The sequence below is a fragment of the Rhamphochromis longiceps genome, linkage group LG11 (genome assembly GCF_057381845.1).
Source record: "Rhamphochromis longiceps isolate RC_006_pf linkage group LG11, R_longiceps_female_GT1.1, whole genome shotgun sequence".
NCBI lineage: Eukaryota > Metazoa > Chordata > Actinopteri > Cichliformes > Cichlidae > Rhamphochromis > Rhamphochromis longiceps.
In genome coordinates, this window is record NC_140567.1 from 38,905,762 (window position 1) to 38,928,762 (window position 23,001).

General features: G+C 45.1%; 1 protein-coding gene across 1 annotated transcript in view; it reads left to right on the forward strand.

Annotated features, from left to right (window-relative positions):
- The window catches only part of LOC146660021 (collagen alpha-6(VI) chain-like), a 48,497-nt gene extending 31,871 nt beyond the window's left edge, over positions 1-16,626 (forward strand). The window contains exons 23-39 of the mRNA XM_085424029.1: positions 1,979-2,041; positions 2,323-2,385; positions 4,493-4,555; positions 4,638-4,688; positions 5,194-5,229; positions 5,346-5,408; positions 5,489-5,551; positions 6,128-6,163; positions 6,239-6,275; positions 6,431-6,442; positions 6,709-7,202; positions 9,990-10,086; positions 11,051-11,692; positions 11,766-11,850; positions 13,489-13,634; positions 14,556-14,603; positions 15,828-16,626. Of these exons, the coding sequence (XP_085280155.1) occupies positions 1,979-2,041; positions 2,323-2,385; positions 4,493-4,555; positions 4,638-4,688; positions 5,194-5,229; positions 5,346-5,408; positions 5,489-5,551; positions 6,128-6,163; positions 6,239-6,275; positions 6,431-6,442; positions 6,709-7,202; positions 9,990-10,086; positions 11,051-11,692; positions 11,766-11,850; positions 13,489-13,634; positions 14,556-14,603; positions 15,828-16,003 (2,175 nt within the window). The 3' untranslated portion in view covers positions 16,004-16,626. The remainder of the gene's footprint in view (positions 1-1,978; positions 2,042-2,322; positions 2,386-4,492; positions 4,556-4,637; positions 4,689-5,193; positions 5,230-5,345; positions 5,409-5,488; positions 5,552-6,127; positions 6,164-6,238; positions 6,276-6,430; positions 6,443-6,708; positions 7,203-9,989; positions 10,087-11,050; positions 11,693-11,765; positions 11,851-13,488; positions 13,635-14,555; positions 14,604-15,827) is intronic.
- Positions 16,627-23,001: the final 6,375 nt, after the last annotated feature.

The following is a 23,001-nucleotide window of genomic DNA, read 5'->3' on the forward strand; positions in this document are numbered from 1 at the left end:
TCCACTGCGTTGTAAGACCCCTCGATATGTTGGAACTAATAAGCTGTTTCAAATATTGAAGTCTCAACTGTTCAAGAGCCGTGATTCAGAGCCAGGCTAACAGAGTTTACAGCTGAGGCAGTAAGCTGTAAATGTTCTCCCGCAGGCTGCATCTGGTTGAATTTAGCATTAAATTCCTGAAGGATCATTGACAGTAACTGTACACATTATTCCTTAGAAGTTTTGTTTTAGTTGAATAGGCAGAAATCCCCACAGGACTCGAGAGGTACCAGTTTAGTCTGTGTTTTTGCATCACTCCGGTTACACTTTGGCTTTCGCTCAGCTGGATTTGGCAGATTTGTGCTGGATTTGGCCCATGGACAGACTTCCAGAGAAATTCAGTGGAACTATTCATGAATTTCTTTTTTCTCTGTCAAACCACAAAGCCAGATAGGATGCAGTTGCAGCTCTGCTTGGTATAAGTTAGCAACTTAAGAAAAGCTGTTTCTCATTTAGTGGAGTATATTTGTGAACACATGTTGTATAACAGTCTCATGGGCAGTGTTCACGTCGACAGAAAGTGATATTCTCCGTCTGCACATTCAGGCCGCCGTACGTTCATGTGATGAGCTAAAGCATTAGGAGGTATCACACAGACACAAATAAGCTCACTGTTGATCTGAAATGTGACCAACGTCAGATCGTACTTCCCCAAAACATGACTGCACTGATCCACACCATGACTGTTTTCTCAAAGCAACATATGAAATCCTGCGCTCTTTAAGACGAGAGCGGCTGTGACGATGTGTGAATGACGCCGTCCTGCTGTCACGCTAACACAGTGTTTCTGTTTCTTATGTTCTCTTTGCTATTGTTTAGTTTCCTCGTTCTTCCAAGTGTAATCATTTGTACTTCCTGTTGGTTTAGTTTGTTCCCTCCCTGGTTAGTCTGTCACGTCTCTCGTATAAGTTCTGTCTCTGGGTTTCATTCATCTGTTTTCCTTCCTCCCACCTCATTATGTTTGATCTCTCCCCCATTCCCCGTGTGTTTCCACCGTTTGCCTTTGCCCATTGTTGCATCGTCCCATATTGCTGCGAGTGTCCCCCCTTTTCCTTGCTCTTAGTTGCTTGTTCCTCACTTTCTCAGTTGTCTAGTTTCACGTCTGAGTTACGTTTTTTTGTATTTGGTGTTTTGCCTGCCTTAGTTAATTCTTTTGAGTTTTGAGTCCTGCGTTGGCTCCTCCCTCTTCCTGGCACACAGTGCTTAAATGACACCAACCAAATTCTTAAGGCAGGTGTTCCACGCCATTTGGTCAGGGACACACAAAATTATTCCAGGTGAATTACTTAGCCTCAGGCCCTGGTGACTGAAAAACATCTGGTCTTTCCATAAGCTGTGTCCCAAAACCTAGGCCGCATCCTTCGGAGGCCGCATCCTTCGGAGGCCGCATCCTTCGGAGGCCGCATCCTTCGGAGGCCGCATCCTTCGGGTTGTCACACAGCTGAATAACCATCAAACAGAAACTGATTAAATCGACGTGTGAGATGATAGAGAATTGACTCCAGTATCCTGTTATATATACATAGACTCCCGGCATCTGTACTAGGATGTACTTCATGCATGACGTCATGAAGTTTGGCCGTAGAAAGGATTCTGGCAGGCGCATGCAGACAACCACACGCTGTCTGATCAGATTGCACTGATTTGCTGTGTTTGTCATAGCTCTGTAATTATTGTTTGATGGAATGTTTTCCAGGATTGACATCCTAGCGCCCTTGTTTTTTCTTGTTCTTTTAATTTCCTAATTTTATTATTATTTTTCAACACTTCTTTGTTTTAGAAGCAATACAAATAAAGTGTAGTGACATATATATTATTATCAGCGTACACTACAGATGACTACTAGTGTACAGCTATGCAGACTATCCATCAGTCATCATTGATTGGAAGAGCAGAGGTGTAAATAATCACCAGTTATCAAACTGTGATGACCCTGCAGGGCCCTGCTGGGGACAATGGGGAACCTGGACCCAAAGGAACACCTGGTTTTCCAGGAAATCAGGTGCGTTCATCAACTAGGCTGTATGCATGCACTGACCAACGAGTTCAATTATGATGTACTGATTGTGTTTTTCTAATGAAGCATGTGTCTGATTAAAGGGAGTTTTGCATGAGGAAAAATACCAACATTGCTTTTTTTATTATTATTATTGCTTTAAAGGTCATTTAAACATTTAGACATTTAAAGACTTTAGAAGTATTTCCAGTGGCTGCAACATAAAGAGTGTTCAGTGTTTGCATGATGTGAATAGAGTGAACAGTGGCAGCTCTGCTCCTCCACAGGGTGAACATGGATCTGTTGGAGAACCAGGGCTACCTGGACGTCCTGGCCCTAATGGGCAGAAGGTGGGTGACATCGCTTCCTTTCTTTGCATTCAGGAAAGCTTTTAACCAGAATACCCATGTAGCCAGCGGGTAGAAGTCAAAACCCAACCCCTATCCAACTACAAGCTTTAATGGCCCCAATGAGATTTTGTGTCACAGTCTGGTTGAAGCAAACTGTGTGAATGTGAGTAGATAATAGTGGAAACAGACTTAATATTAGCTGAAAGCGAGCTGTTTATTGTAGGCTGGTAAACAGTAGTGATGGGCAGATGAAGCCCCATGAAGCACTGAAGCTTTTCATCCAATTGGTTCACCCCAGCGCAAAGCTTCTTGAAGCTTCATTTGCTCTAGCAGGACACCTACTGGACGTAAAAATAATAGCTGGCATGAATTTGAAGAGTGTGGCATTTTGCACACAGCCTGTAAATGTCAACAACAAAAGGAGTGTGTAAAACATGTATATTGTAGTGATGCAGTATACTGTGTATATTTATAGTGGCAGTATGGAAAATGATTATTTGGAAATGCTTGAAATGGAAATGATCATTTACTGTGAGGTGAGGTGTGGTTGGGGTGTGGACAGTAGTTGTGCTTTTGTAACGTTGAGGTATGGACAGCTACACACTGAGGCTTTGAGCCTCAGTCCTGCCTGTTCACATTTTATTCTGTAAAAACTAAATTTTCACTGCTTTTATGACCTTTTTAGTGGGGAGAACATAGCTAGGATTTAATGATTTAACAAATCTTTTGAATCCTTTGTCCTCCACAATGCTAAATGGCTGGGAGTCCTCAATCACCATGCTGACCAGGTCTTCATCTATTTGAGATTGTTCTCCTGAGGAAAGACAATAAAGACAAAGCACAAATATAAATATCACACACGTAACTTATTACAGCTGTATAATATTGTTATATCATTTAGTAACATTACTGCATGCTATATTATCATTGCATTTGATGGCTCACCTGGTCTTGCTCCACAATCGGTGTTCCTCTTATTCTCATGCAAAGCTCTGTAGTGCCTAAGCATGGATGTTGTTGTTATATCCCAGCTCCCTGGCACATAGCAAACACTTCACCTTGTACAAAAGTCAAGACAGCTCAACATAAATTGTATTGCACCATCAGGGAGGACATCCTCCTCTTCTTAGCTGGCTCCATTCTCTCCTGACTTTCTCTCCTCACGCTCATAAACCTCCAAACTGTCTCCAAACTCTCACTAACCACAACTCTCCATCAAACACCCACATTTTGAATGAAGTCTGAGGGGTTTATATCGCTGTCATAGCTCGCGGCAAAGTTCGAACCACTTCATGAACCAGTCACGTGGTACAGCCGGGCAGCGAGGCTGCGGACGTCATCATTTTCAGCTCCTCCCATAAATGAAGCAAGCCTCGATACGCGCATCGCGGAAACGCCCCCTCCATTACTCGACACAAGCTTCGAAGCCTCGATACAGAACGTCACATCACTAGTAAACAGCACAAAAACAAAAGGCAAAGGAGAAACTAACAATAACCTAAACTGGGTGAGCTAAATATAAAAACACTAGAACAAGGACCTAGAAACCTGAAGACCTGACATGAATCCATAAACCTAGAGGCATGGAAACAAAGCAGACGATTGGACGAGGAATGAGTGGAAACACACACTAAATACACACAGGAGGTGATGAAGCGGAAACACAATGACGGCACAGGGGAAGTGAAACTAAACACAATGAACATGGGACACCAGACCTCTTCAAAATAAAACAGGAAACATAATGACACGCAGACATGAAACACGTGAAGGCTGAGGGAGACTTAAACACACGGGGTGAAGACACCAGGGGACTGTAATAAACAACAGCAACCTCAGTATAACAGAAATGAACTTAGATAACCTGATGAACTTAAACATAAACCATAAACATCCAAATGTATAAAAACTCAAAACGCTGGGTCAAATGGCCCAGGATCGTGGCCATAAACCACAGCAGCAGTTTAAACGTTTAAAATGTGAATAAAACTGGATTCAGCCTGTAAATAATGTACTCTTTATTTATAAATGGAAAGATATTTTGGCAGGGTTTTGTTGGATGGGGGTGTAAATTCTGATGGAGAAATGTCCATGGTTGTTATTTAAGGGCCAACCAGGAGAACCAGGTGTGAAGGGTGCTCTGGGACCACCAGGACCCAGAGGAATGCCGGTAGGATCCCGAACATGAGCTGAGCTTGTGTATATCTGTAATTCAATGCAGTTATCTCATGCAAGACTTTCTCTGTGTTCAGGGTCTGGATGGTCGTGACGGGTTTGGACCTGAAGGACCGAAAGGTTCAAAGGTAGAGCTGAACCTTAATTTGACATCAACCAACAAAAACTGAATGAATTCTGTTTTCATCAACAATGAAAAGCAGTAAGAAGAACGCCACATGGTTTTAGTTTCAGCTATTCGTTTGATGGAGGAGAAGATGTTCTGGTTCTCTCAGGATACACCGTGGTTTGTGTCACTGGTGACCCGCACCCAAGCTCTGTGCTGGCACAATCCAAAATGTTCCCTCCCAAGTTTTCATAAGAACCTGAAGAACCTCAGTTTTACCAGGATTCAGAAAAAGGAACGTTCGTCCATTTTTCACTGGCAGTGGTGAAGTGATTGAGGTCTGGGAGGCTGTTGAGATTTGGGGGCTTAGTGGAAAAATACAGCTTAGTATCATCTGCATAGGCATGGGGATGTCTTTGGTGCTGTTCAGCTGGACAATGATGTGGGTAAAACAGATTTACACATGTGGCCGAACATTTTAGAAAGTCTTAATCGTGAAATCGTTGCTTCTTCCTTTCTCTGTACAGGGAGATGCTGGTTTTCCTGGTTACCCTGGTTTACCGGTGAGTCCTTCCATTTTCCACACACTAAAACTTTGATGCCACCATGTGGTTCAGCCAAAGTAAGCTAGAAGTATGTTGGACTCTGTGGTGATTGAGACACGGCATTTTGTCTTCAGGGCGACGACGGTGCGAAGGGACCGAAAGGGTATCCAGGATCCAAGGGGAACCGGGGTCGTGGGGTAAGAAAGGTTTCTTTGATGTCGCGTCACTGAGACGTTGGCTTTTTGCTTCTTCTGTGATTTATGTGTGACCCATACAGGGGAACTCAGGCATGCCAGGAAAGCCAGGTGAGCCTGGAGGTGACGGATATCCAGGACACAAAGTACGTTTAAACTGCATCTTCACCTGCCTACCTTCACTCTCATTAGCACGTCTAATAATTCTTTGAATGATGTTATCTTCTAAGCAAATCTTTCAATAAGAAAAAGCTCATTTAGTTTTTAAATTAAATTAGACAGAGGACATATTAAAAGATGGAGCTGCCAGGCAGGATGAAAAGAGAAAGACCTCATAGAGGTTTCATGGATGTATTTGGCGAGATCATGCAGAGGGTTGCTGTGACAGAGCAGGATGGTATCTGAGCTGGAGGCAGATGGCTGTGAGCACGTCCTGGTTACTGATGGACGATTTCAGTTCAAAAAGCTGGTAATGACACAGCATCACAAATTGCTGGGATCACTGTCCATAGGAACAGACATCACACAAGATCCATCCATGACTGGCAGACTCCAGCAGTAACGCTGCATCCTGTTCCGTTGTCAGGGAGGGACCACATCAACGTAAAACCGGCACCATGTAAAGGAAGCGGGTCATCACCCTGTGGAAGCCACAGATAAAAGTCACATTTGATTATCCTCCCAAATAAACTTACAATAATCTCTGTTTTTCCTCCATCCAGGGCCCGAAAGGTCCTCCTGGGAGCAGAGGCCTGTCTGTAAGTCCACCTTTAAATCGCTTCACCTGCTTAAAATAAATATGTTGTTACAAAGAACATTTTCTGTCGTCTCAGGAATGCGAACTGATCAACAAAATCAGGGACAACTGTGGTAAGTGTCATCGCTTTAAACACGTTTGCAAAACAATGATCAGCTGTTTGTTTATGAGTTTTTATGTAGAGGATGGAAACTAAAACGAACGTTTGTGGAAGCAAACTGCAGAGTACGAGCGCTGTGATAAGTGAATGTGTTTCTGCTTCACACAGCTTGTTCACACGGTACGTACGTCTCCTCTTAGTGAGAACAAACATGGTGAGTACAGCACAAAGACTTTGTCCACAGATGCCGACTGACTGAGATCATCGGGACATATTTGCACCTTTTTATCTGAAACTGTCTCCAACTGCTTGGTGGATTTTACTGAGTAGCAGAAGTCCTTTGTAACTTGTAACTAGTCGTCTTTGAGTATCTGTTAATCGGCCTGAGCGTGTTTCCAACACCGCGGTCGTTTCACTTCAGCTCTTCCTGACGTTACCTCCTCCAGGTGAGTCACAGTGTCCGGCCTACCCCACCGAGCTGGTGTTCGGCTTGGACATGTCTGACGACGTGACTCCGACGGCCCTCGAGAGGCAGCGCTCCGCCCTCCTCCACCTGCTGGAGGACTTGAGCATCGCTGAGAGCAACTGTCCACAAGGCGCTCGCGTGGCTGTGGTTGGATACAGCGCCTACACCAAGTACCTGATCCACTTCCAGGACTACCATCGCAAGACTGCGCTGATAGAAGCTGTGAAGAACATCGCCCTAGAGAAGACGTCCAAGAAACGCCAGCTGGGCGCCGCCATGCGCTTTGTGGGTCAGAACATCTTCAAACGAGTGCGAGCTGGGTTCATGGTGAGGAAGGTGGCCGTGTTTTTCACCAATGGAGCGTCTCAGGACAACACTGACATTCTTGCTGCCATTATGGAGTACCGGGCTCTGAACATCGTCCCAGCAATCATCTCCCTGAGGAACGTTCCCGCGATTAATCAGGCGATGGAGGTGAGTTTGATTTAGCCTCCATCAGGTCCATGGTGAACATGCTAAAATTAGACGATACATTACAAATGAATTCTCAAACATGTTTCATAGTTTTTCTGTTGTTGGAAAAAACGATGTTGATGAATTAACCTGAACACTTTAAACTGCACCATCATGCACAAAATCATCTTTCATTTAGTCTGACTTAAAACCTGACTGAGACCATCTGGGGATGGGAACCAAAAACAGCTTTTGTAGGAAACCTGTTCCCAGCGCTCCGATTCCTGGGAATCGTGTGGCTGCACTCTCTCGACGATCAGCTGGTTACAGTTCACGCGTCAGAGGAGGAAAATAGCGATGCAGCCTAATGCATGGACATTTATCTTTATTGTACAAAAGACAAATGGAAAAGAGGAAAAGTGTGTCCGCGACAGAAACAACTGCGTGATGTTGCTGATGCTGCCCAGACAGACTTTACCTTCCACAGGTAACAAACAGCAGTCGGGCTGCAGCCTCCCTGTCTACCTGCTCACGTTTCTAAAGTAGAATCAGTCTTTGCTTCGTGTTCTGCTAAGAGAAAGATCTCAGAGATGTGAGTCCTCGTTAGGGATTTGCTTTGGTGCAGCCTGAGGTTCATGTTACTAAACTGTGGTTGTGAGACAGCTTTTTTTAATGTAACAGGTAGTGAAGCAAATTACTTTTTCCCAGGAGCAATCAAGTAGCAAACTGCGTTACCTTTAAGAAAAGTGTTCTGGTGTCTTGCTAATCATTTTATCTTGACTCTGGATTCTGTAGAAAGAATAGAGCCTGGAATGTGAAGTGCGTGACTCCCTGGGGTAGCTCAAACACACAGCTTTGATCAGAAAACTCATAAGCTGGACATTATTTTATACAACCGACAAGGATTCAGGGTCACCCCAACTATCAGTTTCTTCTTTAGTCTGAAGTACTGAAGTAATAATCTGTAACCAAATATTATGTCTTGTTTGTTATAACAAATGAGAACTGCTTATTAACAGTTTTTTAAATGAATTCAAACTGTGTCTTTGGTTGGTTAATAAGCTGAAGTGCTGCCACTCCTCCTCCTCGGCCTGTGCGATGAGGAGTCTGGCTGTGACTCAGTGGGTCAGGATAACTCAGTATGTTGATACCAGCATGGACTAGCGTAGATCCATCCATCCATCCATCCTCTTCCGCTTCTCCTTTTCAGGGTCGCGGGGGGCGCTGGAGCCTATCCCAGCTGTCATAGGGCGAGAGGCGGGGTACACCCTGGACAGGTCGCCAGTCTGTCGCAGGGCCAACACACAGGGACAAACAACCATTCACATTCACATTCACACCTAGTGACAATTTGGATTGTCAAATCAACCTATCCCCACAAGCTTCATGTCTTTGGACGGTGGGAGGAAGCCGGAGTACCCGGAGGGAACCCACGCAAACACGGGGAGAACATGCAAACTCCACACAGAAAGACCCCGGCCTGATGTTGGAATTGAACTCAGGACCTTCTTGCTGTGCGGCAACAGTGCTAACCACCGTGCCACCGTGCTGCCTCTTTTTTTTTTCTTTTTTTTTAGCGTAGATGAAAAGGTTAATAAATGAAATGGGAGCTGCTGTTACGATTGAGGTGGAGGACTCACACGCAGGACTCTGATGCACACCGGGTGTATATACAAAAAGGTGAGGGGTCAGGGCTCCAGGGAAATCCAGGGGCAAAGTGCTCATTCCTCTTCAGGCAATCCACACACGCGACCAGCCTCTCTCTCCGACACTCACCACACAGGAAGCAGTCCAGGGAGTCTGTACACAGGGAAACGTACTGAAGGTTTCTGTTTGAGGCTACACTTCCTCCTCGTAGTCACCAAACTGGCCTGATTTCCCACTTTGGACACAGTCAACCAGGCCAACAGTACCTTTGCAAAGCACCACAGGGCCTGGCTGGCTCTGTGGGGAGCCAGGCCTCCAGAGCTACAACCAGGCGACCAGGTGCTAAAGGAGGCAAAGGAATAATTGGACAACCGACAAAGTGAGCAGAAGAGAGCCAGCTTCTCAGACAGTTACTGCTGATGTTGCTGCTCTTTAGACAACTGAACAAGCACCACTGATGTGGTGCACCAGGAGCAGGAAGTGATGCAATAATGCAGCGAGCGTGCCACCCTATCTGTCCACAAAACCTACCATGCCTCTCAGTGTGAACATACAGGAGTGTGGAGTCGATATCGTAATATCTGGTTTGGATGAAGATGGGACTTCATAAATCAGTAAGCACTGTTACAGCAACGGCGCCCTGAGATTATCGGAGTGTTTGCCTTGGATTAAAAAACATTTGGCTCTTGATGCTACAGTCAGGGTGTCCCCGTTTCCTTTTTAGACCTTACAGTGTGATGACTTCTGGAGGGTTCCACGGTTTCATCATCTCCCTTTTAAACTCTTTGCTCTCACTTGAGCCAATACATCTGGGACCTTCTCAGCACATGATGTGAGGGCCTTTTTCCCAGCCTGTTTGGCCTGCAAGCACAAAGTCGTTCCAGCTCATTGTGCACTTAGTCTCCCTGTGCGGCTCCAGTTACGTTTACAGTGTGTAGCCAGAAGTTAGTGTACAACAGGAAGAAACAGCTGCGGTGCCTGAAGCCTTCTCTCATGGCTGTCAGTTATAAAGCACATACAAGACAGATGGACCGAAGAGGGAAGGTTTAATAAAACATCATTTTCTTTAAGCTGCTTGTCGTCTTCCCTCAGTCGTTGAGGAATTCTGTTTGTCATGAACGAGCGAAGCGGTCGGTAACGGTAGCTGCTGTCTCCTCTCAGGCTGACGACACAGGAAACTCCATCTTCACGGTGCTGAGGAGGCCACAGGAGCCGGCTGCTGACCTGAGGAGGGTCAAGAGCTGTGCCGTCTGTTACGGTAACGACTGATGCTCATACCTCATCTGCACTGCACACCTTTTTAGTTCGAGTTAGATGAGCTGTGTGGGATCAAAGTGAATATGAGGAAGCTTGACTTTACAGTCCTCTTAAAAATGTAAATCGCCACATCTCACTGCTCTCAGGACGTGCGGCTACTTTTATTGATGCCATTATCGGCTCTGCAGCAGGTGACTGTGATAGTAGGTAGGGGTGGGACTTTATTTTGGTGGGCACAGCATGCGGCCAATCGCAAGCAAAGACAGACTGGGATCATACCGATATGTGACAGAAGGAAGGGGGCCGACACTCCGAGGCAGCAAGTGTAGCTTCAGGCCGAGTGCACAGACAGAAACACAGGGATGAGACCGCAGAGCTGAGTGCAGAGTTTTTAAAGCTGGCCTGGTTTTATTTTCAGCCATTTTTCCACGATGGAGAACAAAACGATTCAACTTGTCCAGGCCTTAAACGTGATGCGTGTTCTCCCCTGCGAGTCTCACAGCCCTGAATGTGCACTTGAAGCCATTTTTGATTCTAACTTGTTGGATCTGCTGCTCACCGCAAACAAGCTGCTGCAGTTTTACGACTTTCCCTGCTGATTAAAACCTCCCTGAGTCATTAAGCAATAACAAATGAAAGGTTTTTATACGACTGCAGTTAAAAACAAAACTTCCAGAACTTTTTCTGTGATTTCACACATTTCTTTCTTTGTTCATCGTGTAGAAAAACAGTTAAATATTTAACTTCTGTACACTGACAGAGACTTTGGTTGATACATAACTTTATGCCTTTAGGTGTCTAATCCTTCCCTTGATGAAAAACACTTACACAATATCAGACTTTTTTGTTTCAGTTTTGGTAATACATGAGAAAAATCACTTTTTACAATGAAGTTAACGTTAAATACACGAGCAGCGTATGTGGATGAATAAAGGTGTTTTCAGTGGCTGCTGCTGTCTCTGCAGACCCCTGCAGGCGTGCAGAGGAGTGCGCCTTCATCCAGGAACCAGTGCTGCCTCAGCAGGCGGATGTGGACCTGGTCATGGTGCTGGACAGCTCCAGGGAGATCCAGGCCGATGAATACGCCGGTGCCCGGCAGCTGCTGAGCTCTGTGGTGGAGCAGCTGGCCGTGAGTCCACAGCCCCGCCGAGCCGGCCGCCAGGCCCGAGTAGCTCTGGTCCAACAGAGCACCAAGGTGGAGTTCGGCCTGCAGACCTACCAGAACGCTGGAGACATGAAGACGTACATGATGCAGAACATGCAGCAGCAGGGCGGCTCTTTGGCGCTGGGACAGATGCTGGACTACACCCTGAGGGAGGTGCTGCTGAAGGCCGGCCAGCCGCGCAGCAAGAGGGCCGTCCTGACTGTGGTGGGCACCAAGACGGCCTACAGAGACCAGGCCAAGCTGCGCTACATCTCCCAGAAGGCCAAGTGTGAGGGGGTGGCGCTGTTTGTGGTGGCGGTGGGTGATCGTTACAACCGGATGGAGGTGGAGGAGCTGGCCAGCGTGCCGATACAGCAGCACCTGATCAGACTCGACAGGCTGAAGGCCGACGAGCAGGGCTACGCCCAGCGCTTCATCAGGGTCTTCCTCTCCGCCCTCAACAGTAAGAGCACGCTCAGATCTCCCTGTCGTCTGTAACCAGACACACACTGACGGGCTGTTCGGGTTTATTTCAGAGGGACTCAACACTTATCCTCCACTCCCATTTAAACTGACCTGCAGCCAGCTGTCAGAGCCAGGCGACACTCTGGACACGAACAGGTAACACTTTCCACAGACTCACACTGACTCACACAGACTCACACAGACTCACAGCTTCCACAGACTCACACAGACTCACACTGACTCACACTGACTCACACAGACTCACACTGACTCACACTGACTCACACAGACTCACACAGACTCACACAGACTCACACAGACTCACAGCTTCCACAGACTCACACAGACTCACACTGACTCACACAGACTCACACTGAGCCACAGACTCACACAGACTCACACAGACTCACACTGACTCACACAGACTCACACTGACTCACACAGACTCACACAGACTCACACTGAGCCACAGCTTCCACAGACTCACACAGACTCACACTGACTCACACAGACTCACACAGACTCACACAGACTCACACTGAGCCACAGCTTCCACAGACTCACACAGACTCACACAGCTTTGTCATCAACAACACATCTGTGTAGCTCACACAAACACACCTTAAAGCAGATAACCCATAAGCTGGAGACAATGTCATCTCTTACTGTTTGGCACTAATTAACTGGAATAAGTTTCTCTTTATTGCTTCATGAACTTCTTCACAAATAAATTGAAGAAAATAAGAACAACCCCAGGTTTCTCTTCAGCTCTGTAGCCAGGCTGACAAACAGTCAGAGCTCTGTTGAGCCAACCATCCCTTTAACGTTAACTAGTAATGACTTCATGAACTTCTTCACAAATAACATTTTTATCATTAGAGAAAAAATTACCAGTAATCATCCCACAGATGTAATATTATCTACAGCTACTCTTAGTACCATTGATGTTAAGTTAGACTCTTTTTCTCTAATTGATCTTTCTGAGTTAACTTCAATAATTTCTTCCTCCAAACCATCAACGTGTCTTTTAGACCCATTCCTACAAAACTGCTCAAAGAAGTCCTGCCATTAATTAATTCTTCGATCTTAAATATGATCAACCTATCTCTAATAATCAGCTATGTACCACAGGCCTTCAAGCTGGCTGTAGTTAAACCTTTACTCAAAAAGCATCTCTAGACCCAGCAGTCTTAGCTAATTATAGGCCAATCTCCAACCTTCCTTTATATCAAACATCCTTGAAAGAGTAGTTGTCAAACAGCTAACAGATCATCTGCAGAGGTTTATTTGAAGAGTTTCAGTCAGGTTTCAGAGCTCATCACAGCACAGAAACAGCTTTAGTGAAGGTTACAAATGATCTTCTTATGGCCTCTGACAGTGGACTCATCTCTGTGCTTGTCCTGCTAGACCTCAGTGCAGCGTTCGATACTGTCGACCATAATATCCTATTAGAGCGATTAGAACATGCTGTAGGTATTACAGGTACTGCACTGCAGTGGTTTGTATCATATCTATCTAATAGACTCCAGTTTGTTTTTTATGGCCCCGCCCCTCCCTGAGCCTGGTTCTGCTGGAGGTTTCTTCCTGTTAAAAGGGAGTTTTTCCTTCCCACCGTTGCCAAGTTCTTGTTCATATGAGGTCGTCTGATTGTTGGGTTTCTCTGTAGTATTTCTATGCCTTGAAATATAAAGCACATAAATGTTAGTAAACAGCAGTTTCGGAGCAGCAATAATTAAACGTGTTATTCAGAAAGCTATTGTGATGGCTCAGCGAGTGCCGCTGCTCTGTGTCCAGTCAGGGCTCAGCAGACTGGGAGCTGGAGATTTCCGATCAGCCGAGAAACTGGTTCCAGGAGCAGACGGGAATCTTGGCAAGAAACCTGAGCGTCATCAACACTCTGAGCAAAAGAAAGAGGTCGTTTTCAGGAGCTGACCTCACAGGTAGAGCACTCACACACACACATAAACACACACACACACTCACTAATTAGTGCTCAGTAACATTCAAAAACATTTTGGAAAGAAAAGCATCTGCACTTTCAGTTTCTTGAAGACGTTTCACCCGAGAAGCTTCTTCAGTTCTCAGAGCGACTGGTGGAGCGTCCCAGATTTTTAAGCCCTGTGGGAGTGTCCCTACGAGGGTCGTGGACCTCCTATTGATCCTCTGCCTGGGTGTGAAAATGGGTGGGGGTCACAATCAACCAAGATGTTGGGTGAACCCACACGTGTAAAGAAAGCTCTTAAAACATGCGGTTATCCTAATTGGGCTTTCATCAAATCAGCAAAGAGGCTGATTCCCTGAGGTCAGAAGGCCCAGGATGTGATTGGGTGTTAAGGCGTCGGGAATGAAATCACATGATAGGGTGGAGTTAGGTTTCACCCAAACCCTTGGCTGATTGTGACCTGCACCTGTTTTCATACCTCGGCTCGTGTGATTAGGTACAGGATCATTAGGGGGTCCGTCGTCCCCTCTTAGGCCGGGGCTTAAACCAGTTGCTCTAAGAACTGAAGAAGCATAAACGTCTTCAAGCAACTTAAAGAAGTCCAGACGCTTTTCTTTCCAAGCTCCTCAGACTACGATGAGCTGGATGACTGAGAACCTTTACAGACATGTTTCTAATTAGTTAAAAACAAACAGATTTTAACCACGAATGGTTCACATTCAGTCGTCAGTGAGTCCACATCATTAACAAGCACACACTCGGATCACTGGCCTGTTTATGGCCGTCTGTGTTGCTGTTTATTTCTCCCCTGTGGGTGTAACTCAGCCTGTGGTGTTGTAAAGTGCTCTAATGAAACCTGCTTCACTGAAGCTCTGCAGCTTTAGCTCGCACTCCCTGCTGACTGTTTGGTCTCTGACAGATGTGGACGTGGAGCCGACGAAGCAGCTGGACAGCTTTGTGTCCACAGGTGAGCATCCACCTGCTCTCAGTCACACTGTCCTTTCTCTTCCTCGCTACGATGACGGGAAGAACGCTGAGTTTGAGGAACGCAGATGATCTCAGTGACATCGCACCTACAGTCTGCAATCATCAAATAGGGAGACATTGACCAAAACATGAGCCACAAACATTCAGCCTACTTCAGTTTAACCAGCCGAGAACTGAGGGAAAGTCTTTTAGTGGGGTAGCTCAAACCGGTCAAAAGATACAGACTAAAATAAATTCCCCTTCAGAGGACATAAACGAGTGTGCTGGGTGTCAGGAGGTTACAGTGTTATTAGTAAGAAGCACAGCTGCACTTTGCAGCTCGATACATAAACTGCCAGGTGTTTGTACTCAGGGGCCACGACTGAGAGCAGGAAGGCTGCCTGAGGGTCATTAGCACCCCCCAAAAAATCACTGGCTGCCCTCTGACACACCTGGAGGCCATCGCCAGATCCTCCTGTCTCAAGTAAACCAGGGCCATCACAGGTGACCCCGCCCCCCACCTGTTTGACCCACTGCTCTCTGGTCTGCGCCTCAGGTCAGTCAGCTGCCACACCTCCAGACTCACTAACAGCTTCTCCCCCGACCCCTGCCCACCAATCTGAGGCATGGTCTGAGTGACCCTCATCACTCAGGACGCTCACACACTCACATTCCTCTAGAGCAGGGGTCGCAACCTGCGGCTCTTTAGTCCTTATACTGCGGCTCCACGTGGTTTGGAAAAAAATGACAAGTAACTGAAGTGTATTTTAATTGTCTTGGTTCTTTTTTAACTTGTAGTTCGCAATTGGAAGATTATCGTGATCTTGAAATACAAAAATAAAATTATATGTTAGTATTCTTCATCGCTCAAAATAACCGTACCCGCCGAAGCGCCGTGGATTTATCGAGGCTTTCAACCCCAGGCAGGCCAAGCATGGATCTTTGGATCCACAAACGTAAGTGAGCAGCTCCTCCATGAACTATGGTAACAACAAGCTGGGTCCAAACTGCTCTTTGGGTGTTAAAGGTTGCTGACCCCGATCTGTCTGCTATGTATTCCTGAAGCCCTTTACTATTGATATATTTTCTTCCTCCGTTGCAGAGCGCCCATAATTTTGCACATGTACAATGACAATAAAGGGCTCTTCTATTCTTCTGTTCTGTTTTATTGAGTTTGTTTTTCTGTGAGCTGATTTTGCCTCCTCGCTCCTGTCACCTCTTGCAGGCATCTGCTTCCTCGGCAAGGATGCTGGCGACTGTGTGAATTACACGGTCAGGTGGTTCTTCGACCACAAACGCAGCGTCTGCTCCCGTTTCTGGTACAGCGGCTGCGGAGGCAACGAAAACCGCTTTGCGACGCAGGCAGAATGCGAGAGAGTTTGTCTGTCAAAGCACAGATGAGGCGCCGGGCCACCGATCTGCACTGAGAGCTGACACAGCAGCAGAGCGACCTCAGAGCAGCTTCGTCCACAGTGGGTTTTGTTCTGGGCAGTTAAAGTGTAAAGACTTAAACACACACAAGGAGCCGCCTTGTCCTCCACCCATGTATGATTAGTTTAGTTCACTCCTCTGAAACTACTTTACTGAAATGGAATAATCTTTTTTATGTCACAGGGTGCTATTTTTAAAGGTATTTTCATTTTTAAATACTTTAAATGCTTCCAAGAAAAGACATCACGAGAATGTGTTGAAAAATGATTTTATGCCTAAAACCTTTATGAATTATGTTTAACAGATGCCAAAGGAAGCAGGACTGTGATGCAAATTTCTACCAGGCGTTGGTGCAGTGCCTTTGCAGCTGCAGCCGGGCAAACAAAATCTGTGAGAAAATTTAGAAACATCAAAAACTAAAGTTAAAACAACGCCAGCTCAAGAAACGCTGCCCCCTGCTGTTGAAAATATTAAAACCTGCCTTTAAAATCCAAATATTTCCAAAGCTCGCAGGCGCCTTGAAGCAGCTCCTCTGAAACAGCTGCATGTATTTTGTACTGTTTGTTTCTGAATAAAAGTTTGTGTTTAGATAAAAGTCCGACATGTGTCCGTGTCTGTGTGCCTCTTCAGGATTTCAGTGAAAACAACCCAAACCTGACATTAAAACAGATAAACGCAGCACAACAAAGTTTAAAACATTATCCACCTGATATGTTAAAGCTCATATGAAATATTCAGTGATCCTGTCACGCGAGGTTCAACCTCTGCGTTCAGGTCAAAGACGGTACTGCTGTGCTGTGTTCCTGCCTCAAGGTGGCGCTGCAATGCCTAAGAAGCAGTCAGCAGGCCCAGGCTCCCTCACTCAGTAAAAATGAGTTATTGGTAAGCGCTCAGCAGCGACGCTGCCCACTCTGCAGCACAGGGACGCCACACGTCTCTGCATCGAGTGATCGTTGCAGCGTGCGGCAGTGGAAGCTGCGCTGCTCTGAGCTCCATCGCTTCCTGTTAAAAACAGTCTTTTCATACAACAGTTTTTGAACTTAACGGGTTTTCCTTTGGATAATTTACTGTACAACGAGTTACATAACAGTGACAGGATGATAGAGTCGTTTACTGGGATGCACCATCGTGAAGGCTGGAGTTATCCTCCAGACTGGTATCTGATGTTTTTGTGATCACACGCTCAAAGACTTTATCACAGGTCATTTTTTATTGTGAAGAAAGATGGAAACACAAACATCACCATCAGCCTGAAGTCTCATGGTTTATTTATTTGATCATTTTAAGACTTCGAGCTCAGTAAACTGGTGTCTATTAGACAAGTTGTGGTTTTAATCGTCTTTGCTGTCTTTAAACATTACATTTCACTTCCAAATGTGAGCACAGAAGTAATAACAGTAACTCACCTGAAAGGAGTTTCCCCCCTCTGTTGGTAAAAAGCAGGTTTAATACCATGATACATAACACAGGACGATGCTGCTCTGCCTCGTGGGATTCTTCAGCAATCCTGAAACACTGACTACACTACTCGGGCCCACAGAGCAAAAGTAATGATTTTATTCCACCTTATTTTATTTCTATAATACAAAGAAAGATTAGTGTGATTATTCATTTGTGTTAAGTCTTTTTGTTTTATTGGATTCCAGCCTTTGTAAAAGAAAATCATGCGTCTTTGGGTTTGAAGGCTGTCACATGACCTTCAGCGCCGGCGGTGTCACCGCTCCAGGACGGTCCACCAGCAGCGCTACGAGCCAAAGGGAGCATCATCAGGAAGCAGGCATGTCCCTCACTTTGCACAGACTGTAAAGATGAAATGTGATGTTATTCATTAGTCTGTGAATTCCAGTTTTGCCCCATTAAAAATGCACAGAAAGATATTTAATCCAATCCAATCCAATTTTATTTATAAAGCACTTTAAAAATACCCAGCACAGGAACAAAGTGCTGTACAGAAAATAAGTTAAAACAATAGAATAACAAAAAACAGCAAATTAAATAAATAAAACACATAAGACATAAAATTAAAACAGCCCTATGTTAAAGCAAAAACAAGATAAAACAGCATCGAATCACCTAAAAACAACTAAAATAAAAATAAAAAACCAACATCTCACGTGGTGTCAAAGGCCAAGGTAAAGAGGTGGGTTTTCAAGAGTGACTTAAAAACAGATAAAGAAGTGGCCTGTCTAATCTCTAAAGGAAGCTCGTTCCACCGTTTGGGAGCTGCTACAGCAAAAGCACGATCTCCTCTAAGTTTACGCCCAGTCCTGGGTATCTTCAGGAGCAGCTGATCAGCTGACCTGAGAGAGCGGGTGGGTGTATAAGGCTGTAGCAGCTCAGAGAGATAAGATGGAGCTAGGCCATGGAGAGCTTTAAAAGTAAATAAAAGAATTTTAAAATGAATCCTAAAAGAAATGGGCAGCCAGTGAAGTGAAGCTAAAACAGGGGAAATGTGCTCAAACTTTCGAGTGCCAGTTAAAAGACGAGCTGCGGCATTTTGCACCCTCTGTAGATGACTAATATATAATGCACTGACCCCTATATAAAGTGCATTACAGTAATGCAGCCGAGTGCTAACAAAGGCGTGGATCACTGTCTCAAAGTGCTGCCGTGAAAGAATTGGCTTTATTTTTGCCAGCTGCCTGAGGTGAAAGAAGCTAGATTTTACCACGGCCTTAATTTGATTATCAAACTTTAGATCACAGTCCACTTTGACCCCCAGGTTTGTGACAGTTGGCTTAACATACTGTGCCAGGGAATCTACATACACATTGGGGGTCTCAGTGGGGCTGCCAAAAACCATCACCTCTGTCTTTTTATCATTGAATTTTAAAAAGTTAACAGACATCCAAGCCTTAATGTCATCGAGACACTGAAGTAATGGCTGTGTAAGGTATCTGCCTTTTTTCTTTAGAGGGACATAGATCTGACAGTCATCAGTCATATTTAACCAGCGTGAAAAACTCCAGGCAGACGTTGTCTTACAACAGACACATAACTGTGCAGGCAGCACAGAGCGGACCCAAACGCAGACTCATGCACTGAAACATGAACTCAAAATACAGCTTTACTGCTCAGAATGGAAAAGGGAATACAAAACGATACTGGGAACACTGGGAAACGCACACAACCATGAGGGAGACGCTGACATGAGAGACGGATAACGAGGAACAAACAATGAAACACGAGACCTTCACAATAAAACAGGAAACAGAGGAACATGAGACAGAGGGCAAAGACACGAGGGGAAATCTAATAAACTGAATAAACCTTGGACCTAAAACACAAATAGTAACACAACATGACAAAGGACACAAGGAACTCCAAACACTGGGTGATATGACCGAGACCATGACCCACAGGCCTGTCACAGGTTTCCTAACGTGTTCTCAGCCTGTATGTATGTAGTGAGCTACAAAGGGGTTAGCAATAGACATAAAAATATTGATTTGAAAGTACTCACAGTCATAGATCAAGAGATTAGATTCATAATTATTAAATGATCTATACTTGACAACAAGCTGTGTATCGTAAGTGAATATGGCCCAAATGTTGACGACGCCTCATTCTTCCACTGCACTCTCTGAACACCTAAATTACTCACTCGACCTCATCTTCGGACTAAATAGAGAGAAAGGCTCAACACAGCAGGAAGTCAGCGCAGTCCACAAATATAATCAAACTGTAGATGAGCGATGCTGGCTTTGCGACTTTGGCGCTCCCTTCACCCCAACAGTAAGGAATATTCTTTCTTTGTCACGGTTAGCGCTGGCCAACCGTGGGGATGTGGGAGTGAAGACCCAGATGCAGGACTCTTAATGATGACGAGTGCGTTTATTTACAGCGATGTAAACAGTTCATTGGCTCTCGTGCCACGTCTTCTTCCCAACTGCCTCGTGCTCTCTGCTCCCGTGTCTCTACACACATTTTAAAGAGTTAACTGGAAATTTTTATTTGCAACTTTACACAAAACTCCTCAACAGCCTGTGTCCGAACAAATGAGCAAACATCGTCCAGCGTCTGTCTCCTGAGGGGCACCAGGCAGGGATGCCCACTCTCCCCTTCACTGTTTGCAGTGTTTGTCGAAACACTAGCAGCAGCAATTAGACAGAATACAGTGATTAAGGGCATAAAATGTAAACATAAAATCAGTCTATGTGCAGACGATGTGTTGCTTTCTCTCCAAAACTCACAACAGATGCTTCAGTGTGACCAGAAAATCCTTTTGATTCACAAGTCAAACATGTAAATCCACCTCTAATGAGGAAGATGACGGGAGGAGCCGGAGGAGGTGCCACCTTTCCTCCTCCACCCCCCCGCCATCGCCCCTCTCCTCCTCTAAAAGCAGCCCTGAGCTGCAGCTCTGGATCAGCTGTTTGGTTGCAGAGGTGCTGATGCTGCTGCAGCAGAGCTGTAAGTGGGTTCACGTCTTTTTCTCTTTAATCTTGCAGTCAAAGAAAATATGCAGATTTTTCTGAGTCAATTTGGGAAGTTTGGAATTTCCTGTTGTGTCAGAGAGGAAATGATTGCATGCGCAGTTTACCGTCTGTCTCCTCCTGAAATATCACCTGATGATGTCTGATCACAGGTCAGTTTTGTGTGATTCCAGCTGTGATGTTGTGAAAGCAGCTGCTTGTCTGCTGAGACTTTTAGTGGAGCTCAAACTACAGACTGAGCTGCAGCAGCTCACGGTGTGTCAGAGCAGACGGGCATTAACGCTTCAGCCCAAAAAGACGAGCGTGGTTCTTACCTTGGCACGCCTGTGCAGCCGCCTCTTCAGATTGGGATTCATTGAGAATGTGCTGCCTGATGAATGTTGCATGGACTGACACTGCCTTATGCCCCTCATGCTGTTTCAACTGTTATCTCAGATCTTTGTGCTTTAATCAAAGATCTTTTTTATTTTTGTTAATTTTGAAAATAAAAATATTTCAGTAATGAAATAAATTATATAATAATAATTATTATAAAATTATATAATATTTCAGGGTTAAAGTTGAAATACTGTTTACTCTTTAATCCTGAAATAGTACTGTGAGATCTCAGATTTTGTCTTTCTTTCTTCAAATTAACAATACAGTGCACTAAGGGTTTTGTTCTCTTTGTGTCATTTGTTGTTCTGGCCTCTAGTTTAAGTCACTGTCTTCTGTTTCATGGGTTATATTCCTTCTGTCTATCCTTCAGTGTCACGTTTGAGTGTTTGTGATTTGTGTCTTATTTCCTGTTTTATTTTGATAGTCCCAGTCCTATGTCAGTGTATTCAGTTTTACCTGCCCCTGTCTCGTTAGTCCTAATCTCTCCCAGCTGTGTCTCCCTCCTGTTTCCCATTCCCTGATTACTCCCTGTGTATATAAGCCCTCTGTTTGCCTTTGCTCTCTTTTGTGTCGTACTTTCTCCATGCCGTGTGTTTGTCGTGTTCCAGTGTTTCTACTTTGTTTTTGAGTTATTTTTATGAGGGTTTTTCAGCATTAAGGCAGCGTTTTGAGTTCCAGTCCTGTCTGTGTGAGTCCTGTACAGTATCTCAGCTGTTCCTTGGACTGCACTCTTCTTCACAGAGATCTCCGATGTTGTTCCTGGGATCTGCTGGAGCCACTTGCCTAGTTTGGGGGTCACCGTACCAAGTGCTTTGATTACCACTGTGACCACTGTTACCTTCACCCTCCACATCCTCTCCAGCTCTTGATATTATTAGAGCTTCCCTTTAAGTCCAGCTTTGTCCAGCCACTGGTAGGATTTCTGGATATTAGCCATCTCCTCTACCTGCCGGTGGTACATACCGTGCAGGGGCCTGTACTTCCATGATGGTTCCTCGTCTCCCTCCTCTTTCTTGGGTTTCTGCTGCCTGAGGTATTAAGTTGGAACAATTCAATTTTATTTATATAGCGCCAAATCACAACAAAAGTCGCCTCAAGGCGCTTCATAGATACAGAGAAAAACCCAACAATCATATGACCCCCTGTGAGCAGCACTTTGGCGACAGTGGGAAGGAAAAACTCCCTTTTAACAGGAAGAAACCTCCAGCAGAACCAGGCTCAGGGAGGGGCGGGGCCATCTGCTGTGATTGGTTGGGGTGAGAGAAGGAAGACAGGATAAAGACATGCTGTGGAAGAGAGACAGAGGTTAATAACAGATATGATTCAATGCAGAGAGGTCTATTAACACATAGTGAGTGAGAAAGGTGACTGGAAAGGAAAAACTCAATGCATCATGGGAATCCCCGGCAGCCTACGTCTATTGCAGCATCACTACGGGAGGATTCAGGGTCACCTGGTCCAGCCCTAACTATATGCTTTAGCAAAAAGGAAAGTTTGAAGCCTAATCTTGAAAGTAGAGATAGTGTCTGTCTCCTGAATCCAAACTGGAAGCTGGTTCCACAGAAGAGGGGCCTGAAAACTGAAGGCTCTGCCTCCCATTCTACTTTTAAATACTCTAGGAACAACAAGTAGGCCTGCAGAGCGAGAGCGAAGTGCTCTAATAGGGTGATATGGTACTACAAGGTCATTAAGATAAGATGGGGCCTGATTATTTAAGACCTTGTATGTGAGGAGCAGGATTTTGAATTCTGGACTTAACAGGAAGCCAAAACAGGAGAAATCTGCTCTCTTTTTCTAGTCCCTGTCAGGACTCTTGCATTTTGGATCAGCTGAAGGCTTTTCAGGGAGTTTTTAGGACTTCCTGATAATAATGAATTGCAGTCGTCCAGCCTGGAAGTAATAAATGCATGAACTAGTTTTTCAGCGTCACTCTGAGACAGGATATTTCTAACTTTAGAGATGTTGCACAAATGGAAGAACGCAGTCTTACATATTTGTTTAATATGTGCATTGAAGGACATGTCCTGGTCAAAAATGACTCCAAGGTTCCTCACAGTGTTACTGGAGGCCAAGGTAATGCCATCCAGAGTAAGAATCTGGTTAGAGACCATATTTCTAAGCTTTTCAGGGCCGAGTACAATAACCTCAGTTTGA